Source organism: Jaculus jaculus, chromosome 1, assembly GCF_020740685.1.
Source record: "Jaculus jaculus isolate mJacJac1 chromosome 1, mJacJac1.mat.Y.cur, whole genome shotgun sequence".
Lineage (NCBI taxonomy): Eukaryota > Metazoa > Chordata > Mammalia > Rodentia > Dipodidae > Jaculus > Jaculus jaculus.
In genome coordinates this window covers 293,521,985-293,533,481 of record NC_059102.1, presented here as the reverse complement: position 1 = coordinate 293,533,481, position 11,497 = coordinate 293,521,985, and the positions used below count along the sequence as shown (strand labels likewise).

At 42.6% G+C, this 11,497-nt stretch overlaps 1 protein-coding gene across 1 annotated transcript; it reads right to left on the bottom strand.

Annotated features, from left to right (window-relative positions):
• Positions 1-6,934: 6,934 nt before the first annotated feature.
• LOC123458683 (ATP synthase membrane subunit K, mitochondrial-like) lies at positions 6,935-9,414 on the bottom strand. The gene is given in 3 exon segments (XM_045143536.1): positions 6,935-7,059; positions 7,062-7,122; positions 9,394-9,414. Coding segments are annotated over 3 exon segments (207 nt in total).
• Positions 9,415-11,497: the final 2,083 nt, after the last annotated feature.

Genomic DNA, 11,497 nt, shown 5'->3' with positions numbered 1-11,497 from the left:
TGTGACAAACACTGGCTATAAAGCCCGTAAGCCCGCCCCCAACAATACACTCTCTCCAGGAGGCGTTAATTCCCAAATCTCCATCAGCTGGGAACCTAGCATTCAGAACACCTAAGTTTATGGGGGACACCTAAATCAAACCACCACAGACTCCTTAAAATGTGCTCCTCCAGACACAAAAAGGCCTGGAAACCCATGACCTCACAGTGCCTGACACTACCTACAGAAGACCATCATTATAGGAGGAAAAGATCATGACATCAAAATAAAAGAGAGACTGATTGAGAGGGGGAGGGGATATGATGGAGAGTGGAGTTTGAAAGGGGAAAGTGAGGGAGGGAGGGAATTATCATGGGATATTATTTACATATTATTTTATTGTCAATAAAAAAAGAAAGAAAGACAATGGATGACAACCTCTGGCTTTCATGAACACACACACACACACACAGAGGCATTCACATGTAAACACACATACACACATGCATGTACATCTCAATATGCATGCCCACGCACACACACACACACCATAAACAAACAAAAAAAGCAGACTCCCTATCCCAGGGTTTCTGAAGCAGAATCTTTTTTTCTTTCTTTCTCTCTCTCTCTTTCTCTCTCTCTCTCTCTCTCTCTCTCTCTCTCTCTCTCTCTCTCTCTCTCTCTGTGTGTGTGTGTGTGTGTGTGTGTGTGTGTGCGCGTGATAGAGGGCAGAGTAGGAACGTGGACTATAATAATATCTATCCACCTAAGTTATACTGATGCCAGCCAAAGTTCCAGAATTGCTCCAATGCTGCTTTTGAGTCTGTCCAATTATATGCTAATTATAGAGACTCCTGGGCCACCCAGAGCATGCAGGGAGGTGCCTGAGGGGAGGAGTTTTAAGACTGATGATTTAGCAAGACAAGGCTGTTCTGCTCTAGAAGGACTAGCCAGCCATGTGATCATCCTTGGAACTAGGGTGGTGGTGTTAATATAGGGCAGAGGTAGTGATGAAGGAGAGGAGAGGTTGCAGGTTTCAGTGACTCAGGGACTTGGGCCAAGAGTTGAGCTTCCCCTGTGAGAACTCATCTTTGACTGTTAATATTCCTTCAGGTATGAGCATCTGTGCCCAGCCATTCCCATAGTGGTAGGAACGCAAATCCAACAGGGAAGTGTGGTGAAGCTTTTGGACAGAGACCATCAAGGCCTGATGAGTCTTCCTGGGACCGTGCGCAAACAGAAAAAACCAGTGGAGTCCTTCTTTTTACAGCCATGTTGGGTTCTCTTTTATAGCTTGGTTGCAATTCTTACCTATATCTTTCCCTCCAAATTGCTTTCATAAGACAGTCTGGGCCTGGATAGGTTTATTTAAAACAATGCTCTGCTTCCTGGCGACGGCTATTTGGTAGACACGACTGAGCTCTACCCTGTTCACCCTCTGTGCCTCCGTGCCAGCCTCCCCAGCTGGGCTTAAGCTCTAAGAGCTCATGCTTTATCCAACTGCCTCTCAGAAATGCCTGCTCCATGACGGTGAGCCACAGTGTGTGATGCCCAGGCTTAGTGGCAGGCAGTTCAGTGATGCTTCGACCTTGTATTAAATTGACAGACATGGCCGCCAGTTAGTAGAAGCTATTTGCCTAAACTTCTCATGGGGCATCTGCCCTTCTCTCTTTTGTCTCCCTTCCAGCAAACCTGGACCATACTTTTCTGTCCGATGTCCACCAGTAGTGGGAAGGCAGCTTACAACCAGAGGAGAGTCTGCCTTTTCTGTCTGCCACCAAAGACCACATGCTGCTTGGTTCTATAGTTTGAGCCCAAATACTCTTGGACTCAGCTTATGCCCCAGGATGTCTCTTCTTTCACTTTGTCATGAGTGGTGGCACAGGAGGTAATTTTACATTTCAGCCAGCAGCTCAGAGGGCTACTCTGTGTGCCCAGCTCCTCAGGAGGCAGAGGCAGGGGGCTCATAAACTAAGGACCTGCCTGAGTTACACAGTAAGTTCAAGGCTTGCCTGGGCAACTTAGTGAGACACTGTTAAACTAAAAAGCAAAAATAAATAAGATCAAACAAAAGGGGTGGGGATGTGGCCAATATTATTTTGTGTGACTTTATAGTATTTTGTCCAGCCATGAAAAAGTAACCAATACAAAAAAGACAAATACCACATAATTTCTCTCATACGTACAGTATGGATTTAAAATTATATCATGTTATGTACGTGTGGGGATATTCTTATATGTATTGTGTAATTCATGAAACTAGAAAGGAGAACATGGCTTGTGAAGCCTAAGGACCCAGGTTCGATTCCCCAATACCCATATAAATTATAAAAAAGAGTAAGCTCTTTAACAACTCTTTATAAAAAGATGAGAGCAAGGGAGAGGGGAGGAGAGGAACACAGAAACATAGCAAATGAGAAGCCAACTCATCTTCTGCCTTCTGAGGCCTCTTGCTCATGAGCTGACTTCTCACAGTATCTTACCCCCTTTGCGCTCCGGAGGTCCATCCAGTGACGGCTCTGTACCCTCTCTGTTGCAGCTGCTGTCAAGCACCACCAGATCTGCTTTCTGCTTGGCAGGGTCTTTCTGTGATCTTCCAAAGTGCTCATCCCAAAGGACAGAGAAATATATATATATATATAGAGAGAGAGGGCCAGTGCCTGTAGCCACTGGAAACTCCAGACATATGTGCCGCCTTATGCATCTGGCTTTATGTGGATACTGGAGATTTGAGTCTGGGTCCTTAGGCTTCACAGGCAAGCGCCTTAAATGCTAAACCATCTTTCCAGCCCTAGAGCTTGTTCTTTTCCATTTGAAATAATGACCATGACTACCATACAAATAAAAAATGAACATATGCCAAACATTGCATTTAGTTCATTAATGAATGAGGTAATCAGGAAGACATTGCAACCAATTTAAGTGATTCCAACCCCTGCGCTGGAAGATGGCTGGCTAGGTGGAAGCACTTGCCAGGCAAGCTGAGAGTAGATCCGTAGAACCCATAGAACTTTACATAGTCAGACATGTTAGTGGATGTCTGTAATCCCAGCACGAGGGAGGCAGAAATAGAATTCCTCGAAGCTTGTGGACCAGCTTGGCATACACAGTAGCAAACAACCAGAGACTCCGCCTCAGACAAGGTGGAAGGTGAAGTCTGGCACCCAAGATTGTCATCTGTCCTCCATGTGAACACCATGGAGGGTGTGTAGCCCCCGTGACACACACACACACACACACACACACACAGATTTAAAGAAGAACTCCAACAACTCTATATAAATGGAGAATGAGAACTTCAGAAATAAACTTACAAGTAGATGCAAAATCATACCCATGTTTGCAACAAAAAAACCAAGTAATTTGTATTTCTTATAAGCAAATCAGTGTTATAAACTTTACAGTTTCATAATTGTTCAGAGACAAGGACAGGTAGACATAATCCAGATGGGTGAGCTACTGAGAGTATTTTCCAATTCATAGCACAATGTGAGTTTTAGCTGCTAATTACTGTGGTGGTTTGAATAGATGGCCCCCAATATATTCAGTTGTTTATTTGTCTGTAGTTTGTATCTGCTGCCACCTGGCTGGAGGCAGTGTCACTGGGAGGATCTTAAGGTGTACTTGTGGGTTTCAGATTTCAATCTAAAGATATGCAAAGTGTGCCTAGATGGCAGATTTCAATCTAAAGATATGCAAAGTGTGCCTAGATGGAGTGTCTGAAGTGTGCTGTTCTGTGTGGCTTTTGGCTTGTACTTCTTTCTCTGCTTGGTCCTGTGAAGGCCAGCTTCTTCTGCCATTTATGTAACTTCCCTTGGATCTGTAGGCTTCAATAAATATCCCTTCCTCCATAACTGTGCCTGGTCTGGAAGTTCATCTCAGCGAACCTGAAGCTGCCTGCTATAATTTCTATCAGTAAATTGTGTCCTTGGAATCAAAGTTCAGGGTTCAAATCTCTTACTGGCCACTTAATAATTGTGTGATTGAGAAAGGAAATTCATCTTTCTTAGCCCAGTTTTTCTCAGCATGTACTCTCATAAGTTTTTTGTGACTACTGAGGGATAAATAGAATAATTCATAGAAAATACTCTATATAGAGCTTAGGGCAAAGTTAAGTATCCTTTTTATTGTTGTTTAATAGTAAAATAGTATTATTACATTTTTACTGGCAATTTGAACAATGTTAAAAATTCTATTGATGTGGCTAATTATTGGTATTTACTTCACACGCATAACCAGTTAGAGTTATATTTGAATGTAGATAGGTTTTAAATCAGAAACAGTTACATAAATGTACTGAAAATATTGAGTCTGCTAGAATATTGTCTTTATTTGTATACTTAACTCCAAAGCTAATAATGGAGCAAGACTATGATTGCTGTTTTATTTTCTTCTCATGTTGTCTTTTCTGAATACATAAAGCATTAAGTGCATTTCATCCCTACACATGAAGTGGTTTTCAATTTTTCCTAGATATAGAGCACAACACAAAAACAGTATCAGCAACTGTTTATGAACCTGATCACTTGACATCATGAATCATCGGCTGTCACTTCAAGAAACCTATTGATTCACTGAATGTTAAAATGGGAAACTTCAAGAAAACCAGTTCATCCATCAGAACCAATTACTCAGAGAAGTTAAGCTCATCGCCCAGGGCTCTACAGTGGGCCATCTGCAGAATAAGAACCAGAAGCCAAACTCCAGACCTAAAGTTAACTCCCTCTCCCTATCCCTAGTCCACATCCTCATCTCGCTGGCTGTAGCTAATAGCTAGAAGACTCCCCACTCCTCTGTACACACTGAATTGAGATTTCAAGGCCCACAGGAATGACACACAAGCTTCCTGGCAGCATTCAGAAAATATTGGATACGCCAGAAGAGGTGGCTGCACTTGACCAGAGCTGAGCAGCTCCTGTCCAGGGCGGAAGGAGCAACCTGCTTGTTGGCAGTACCTCATGATTTATTAACTGCCACTGGCGCCCATGAAATATTCATCTGCTCTTTCCCTCAGTGCCTGCTCCACTGCTCAGGAAGGCACTGCTCCCCATCTGTCTAGGTGTGTGGCTCAGAGAAGACACAGCATTACAGGAAAGCCTCTTCCCTTAAGTCCAGATGCAGAACACCCATTCACTTCTTGGTTTGTTGTCCTTTGATGAAAAATAGAGTCGGTGGTCAGCAACCTGAGCTTCTGATGTGCATGAAAGACATGGCTACGAAAGCTCTCTGTGGCTGGCTCGTTGTAACACCCTGGCTCAGCCTGCACTTTCTTCCTCCTGGCAATGCAACACAGGACTCAGGGAACCGGGGCCTGCCTGCCGTGAGCCTTCCTCTTACCAAGGTTCCGCGTCAGGCATTGAATATGGCTTGTTCTGTGCAGCCTGTTCTTTGTGTTTAGAAATGTCAATCAAGAGGGAAAAAATAAAACAAATAGAAAACGAAGCAGTTCTCACCCACTGCCCCCATTTTGCTTTGGTTTTCGTCAACTTTTCTTTATGCCTTTTGCCAGATTGCTCCCCTCAGCTCTCTTCTCACTGTGTGGACTCCCTTTAGTTGTTCTCTGTAGATCCACATAGCTGTGCGGATCATCCGTAGATGACCATATCCATGGTCATCGTTTGCAAGTATTTCCTTCCTTCCCTCCCTCTCTTTCCCTCCTATTTTGTCCCCGTCCCTGCAACTTCAGTGCTACGTGTCTAATACAGTAGCTATCTGCATTAGGAAGTCTCATTGTTCCGCAAACTCAATAGGTCTCCAGCTGAACTCTTTACTACCCTCCCATGTCTCCTCTCCCTCCACTCTCCCAGCCAGTTGCACCTACACAGCTTGTTTCTTAAAAAGAATCTCCATCACATTAAGAAAACTGGAGGTCCAGGAGTCAAGTTTCAGTCTCTCCTCTTTCTTTCCTCCATATTTCAGGTATCTATTAACTAATGCTTCTTTAGGCAAAATTTAGTGTCTTAAAACATTATCAACATTTATTTTGTTCATCACTTGTCATTCAGCTGGGGTTCAAGCTGAGAGGGCTTGTCATTGCTCCCTGGGATGTCAGGACTGAGGATCCATTTTCATTTGAGCCACTTGGCTGGTGGGGGTCAGAAGAAGTTCATCCAGGGCCCCTGGAAGAAAGGGAGGCTCATCCTAGCTATTTTCCTTTTTGATGAACCTCAAGGCGCTCCCTCTCAGGTCAGTTTCTAACTATTAAGTATTCAACAGACAGGAAGTGAAATACACAGGTCTCTTAAGAACTGGTGCTAAAACCTGGCTTGGCATTACATCTCCTTGGGCCATTTGACCCACTCAGATTGAAATTAGGGATTTATACATGCTAAAATGACAGTGTTAAGGAGCATATGGATCTCTTTTTTAATTTATTTTATTTTATTTATATTATTACTTTTTTAACTTCATAAACATGTTTAATAAGGGACATGTTGATAAGTGCATAAAGAAAATAAACACTGTAAAAAATGTCTGCTAATCATATATGTGAGAAAGATTTATACTTAGATATTGTAAAGAACTTCTTCAATACACTAATAGGAGTAAACCAAATTTCAATCGCCAAAACCTCAAGAGAACATATTTTCAAAGCAGATATGGAAATGATAAATGCACCCATGAAAATAAGCATCACTAGATATTAAGGCCATGTTCATTAAAACTACATTGCAGTATCGCACAATACTTGCATAATAGCTATAACTTTTCAAAGAGTTATAATAATAAATGTTAAGGAAAATGGGGAGAAAGTTGAACCTTTTTACATTGCAATGAGAAATGTATTACACAAGGTATGTGATATATATGCAAAAAATTCACACTATAGTCATTAAATTTCTTTGTTTTACAGGTTTATAATTTATTATAAAAATTGAGTATTACATGATGAATTGACATTAGCTCCTCCAGGCAATGACACTTAACAGAGGAAGTCAGACATTTCTGAATCCATTTATGTTACTTTCATAGCTGGACTTACTTTAGACCTTAACTTGAAGTGTAAGATCATCAAAGGAATGCCTCCATATGTGGCCAGTACACAATTCATTCTACCTATGACAGAGTAAGACTTGAAATTTTTTTAGTATTAGTGAAGTAGAATTAGGCATCAGATTCTGCACTTGTAATTTCAACCTTCATCTAAGTCACAAAATCCACAGTCAATGTCCTTCAACAATCCCACCTACCCACTCAGCCAGAATGGAAGATCTAGTCTTTAAATTTCTTTATTATTAGTATTATCAACCTATTTTGTATGGCTCCATCATGAATTGGTACCCTCATCCCTGCCCCCATTCTGCTGGGGGCCCTCCTCTGTGGAGTTAGAGGTATTCCCCATGGGGTTGCAGGTCATGTGTTGTGGGAGCAGAAGTCAGTTATTTTTTGGGGTGAGGGAATGCCTCTGGGCATGATGTCTCAACCTGTGGCTCTTACAATCTTTCCACCCTCTCCTCTGCAAAATTCCCTGAGCCGTAGTGGGTGAGTTTTAAGTCTTCTTCAGTGATGAGCTCGTAGGAGTGTCTGGATCTCTGCTTTGGTAGGTGTTGAGTATCCTCAGGGTCTGTCTCCTACACCCTGGTGCTGATTATCAGGTTCAGCATGGAAGTGGCACACTTGCTCGTCTCCCCAATTCCTCTGTGGTTTCTGCTGTGGCTTTGGGTTTCGCTATCTCCTGAAAAAGAACAGATTCTCCAAGAGAGAGTGAAGTCAGCATAGCTTAAGTGCAATAAGCATTATTAGTTTTAGGGAAAACTTGATGTATGTAACCCCTCTTTTAGCCAAAGACTAGTGAGAGCTTGACACTGGAGAACATAATCTTTGTTTCCATAGGATTATGATCTGGTTCCCAATCCCAGATATGGGTTCCTTTACACTGAGTGGATCTCTTAGCCAATCATGGGCATTGGTTACCCACCTAGGCTGTGTGTCACTATTGCACTGGTGTGTACATCCTGTCAGGGTGTTTGCATCTGAGTAGCTTAGACCTCTGGTTGCTAAGACCATTGTTGGCTACTTTCCTCCAGTAGCTCATGTAGCACTTTCCAGCACTAGATGGGCTGTCTGGGGACTGGCTTTCTTCTGGATCCCAGCAGGCTTTCTCCATGCTCTGTGTTGGTAGCGTATGGTGTCTTCAGCAATAGGATCTTAGCTGTTGCCTCAGGTGGGTAACCAAGTGCTTTGACAGAAACCAGTCCCATTTTGGGGCCCTCACAGGTCTCTCTGATTAATAGCTCATTGTGGATAGTGACTGACTTCTGGTACTGGGAGTTACAGGCCACAGACCTAAATAAATAAATAAACAAACTCAGGCTTCATCCCACCTTCTCCAAGGTCCTTCTTTTCAGGTGCTCCTCCCTTACCCCTGTTAAGGGTTATATCATTGGTCTATGTCCAAGGATAAGAATTTCTATGATGTCAGTTCATTTTGGTTTTAGTTTTGTGTTTGTTTTTCTCCACACTCCCTTTCCTCTCTCCGAAACCTTCCATCCCTATTGTCTGGGCCTTGGGTGGCCTATCAGGTATGACAGAAACTCCAGCTGGTCCAGGTTAGGAACCACAGATAAGTGAGACCATGCGAAAGTTGTCTTACTGTGATTGTGTGACTACACTGAGTACAAGTCTGTCCATTTTTTTTTTATAAATTTCATTTTTTTCCCTTACTGCTGAGTAGAAGTCCATTAGGTAAATATACCCCAACTTTGTTAGCCATTCGTCCAATGATGGGCACCTTGGTTGATTCCAGTTTGTAGCTATACTAAAATGAACAGCTATAAACATGGTTACTTTTTAAAAAAATTAAGTAGAAAAGTTGTAAGGACAAATCATGTACTGGTACCATCATTTCTTCCCCATTCTGCTGAGGGCTCTGTCATGAGCATGTAAGGACAGGCTTGCCTGTCCAGAGTAGATAAGTTAGAAATTAAGAGTGACGATTTGCAGTGACGTAATGATAGATAAACAGACACGTGTGCATTAAGATTGATAAGTCTTAAAGTGTATAAAAAGAGACCTGAAGAACCGAAAGTGTCTCTCTCTCTCTCTCGCCACGATGACTGACTGAGACACGCAGCTCATTAGTCCGAGACTGAGAACAACATCAGCGAGCCAATCCGGAATGCTCACCAATGCAAACTCCAGATCGTCCGTAAGTCAATCCAAAGACTTATGCCAGCGGATCAAGACCGCAGCCGACCCGGTCACCCCAGAGACATCGCTACGGTGAAATCGAAAGTGAACGTCGCAGCTCGAACCTCGCTTGGAATCAGGTCATATGATGTTAGACCTAATCAAGATATTGTTATGTTAGGATGAGTATTTGGATTTATGTGTTTTTGGCTTTAGTTGCCTTTTGCATGATATGGTCTTGCTTGTGTGTTATAATAACACCAGTAAACTCTCTTACAAACTTACCAGCGTCTCTTGTGCCTTCATCTGCGGAATCCTCTCTGTGTAGTGATAATAAAGAGAGTGCTCGCGACAGCTCTCCTAGGTAGAATTTCTGTATTCCCCATGGAGTTGCGGGTTATAAGTTGCGAGAGCAGCAGTCAGTCATTGGGGGGGAGGGCAACGTTGAGGGCTGTTTCTTTCAATATTTATTTATTTGACAGAGAAAGAAGGAAAGAGAGAGAGAATGGGCATGTCAGAGCCTCCAACCACTGCAGGAGAACTCGATTCAAATGCCCCCTTGTGCATCTGGCTAATGTGAGTCCTGGGAATCGAACCTGGGACCTTTGGCTTTGCAGGCAAATGCCTTAACCGCTAAGCCGTCCCTGCAGCCCAGGGTTGTATTTTTTTTTATTATTAATCTTTCCATATGCTGTTTCTTTGATCTGGAATGCTTTTGTATTAGCTTCTCGTTGCTGTGATTAAATACTTGATAGAAATCAGTTTGAGGGAGGAAAGGTTCATTTCTGCTGATAGTTCCAGGTTACAAGCCACCAAGGGCAGCAATGCAGGGGAGAGGAGCAGGAGCTGGAGGCTGCTGGTCACGCTCAGCAGTGAGGAAGCAGAGAGGTGAACGCCGCTGCTCAACATGTGCTCTCCTTCTTAAGCAGTTTGGCCCCCAGCCCATGAATTGGTGCCACCCACAGTTAAGATTGCTCTTTTCACCTTAGTTCACCTAATCAGGGTAATCCCTCACAGACGAGCACAGGAGTTAACCTAATCTACACAAGCCCTTACAGGCTGCAAACAATATAAATCATCTCAAGTGCTCTCTACCATGTCCTGTTACCTTCTTTCTCCAAGATTGAGGCACGTTCCCAAATCTCTCTTTATCTCTTCTCTTGTAGACTGTCATGTAACACCTTAGGTTTGCACTCTTGTATTGTACTGTATCTGCACTGCTAACGATAGGTCTTCCTTAGAAGTTAATGTGTCCCATGAAGGACTGTCGTACCCAGTTATTTGTGTTCTCAGAACTAAGCAGAGGCTGGAGAAAAGCTCTCAGAAAATATTTATTGAGTGAATAAATGTTTCACTATGTTATTCTCCCCATGGTCCTGTGAGGTATCAGAAATTGGGTATTATTCCTGCTTTTCACTATTCTTACTCCCTTATCTTACACACATGCACACACACACACGCACACACACACACACACACAGCATGGCGATGAGTCATGGTATTACCCATGGCCACTCAGCCAGGAAGATAACTTCATAGAGTCACTAGGAAATAATTAACTCTAAGTTAAATCATAGATCTAGGGATGATGTCAACAAGGCTAAGAAAAAGACCACAAGAACGAAAGAATACTGTTAGCAGAAAATGCCTCTGAGGTTACCCCTCTAGTCTCAATAACTCAAAAACACTAGATGGGATGAAAGCTGATCTGATAGAATCTGTCCAAACAGAGTGGCCATTGAACAGTGCTGTGTGCACAGAGGAAAGGTGGTTCTGGTTGGAGGCTCGTAAAATGACAGTGAGAGAAGGAGTGAGTTAGTGATTCCTCAATGGCTCTTCAGGGCAGAGACAGGAAGAGAGGTTGTGTCTAGGCGCCCACGTGTTTGGGTCAATTGGCTAATTCATTGACAAAACCCTTAGCTACCATAGAGCATCCCTCAAGGATGTCTGAGATCCTGTGCTCCAATTTCACGCTTAATAAGCTCCTTCTGTTCACTAATTTGGCTTCTTATGGATTTTTTTTAAAATTGTGAAAATATCCTTTTGTTACAGGATCTTGGTATTCCAGTTACTACAAAGGACCTTCCTTAAAAATGTGTACAATGATTTCAGCTTTTAAACCAGCTCCTTTTAAAATTTCATTAGTCGGGAAAACTTCCCTTGCACACAGATAAAAGGAATTAAAATTTTTTTCTAGACTCTTTTAAATAACATAAATAATTCTTATATGCTTTGTCATTGTCAGAAACCCAAACAATAGGAGTATACTCCTAAGTACTTTCAACACAAAGCCTCCATCTCCACTCGGCCTCAGCCCTGCTCTCTGATGACTGTCGGGGATGGTCATTGTTAAAAGGCCAGCATGTAGCTTTTGGTCCTTTTTATAGGT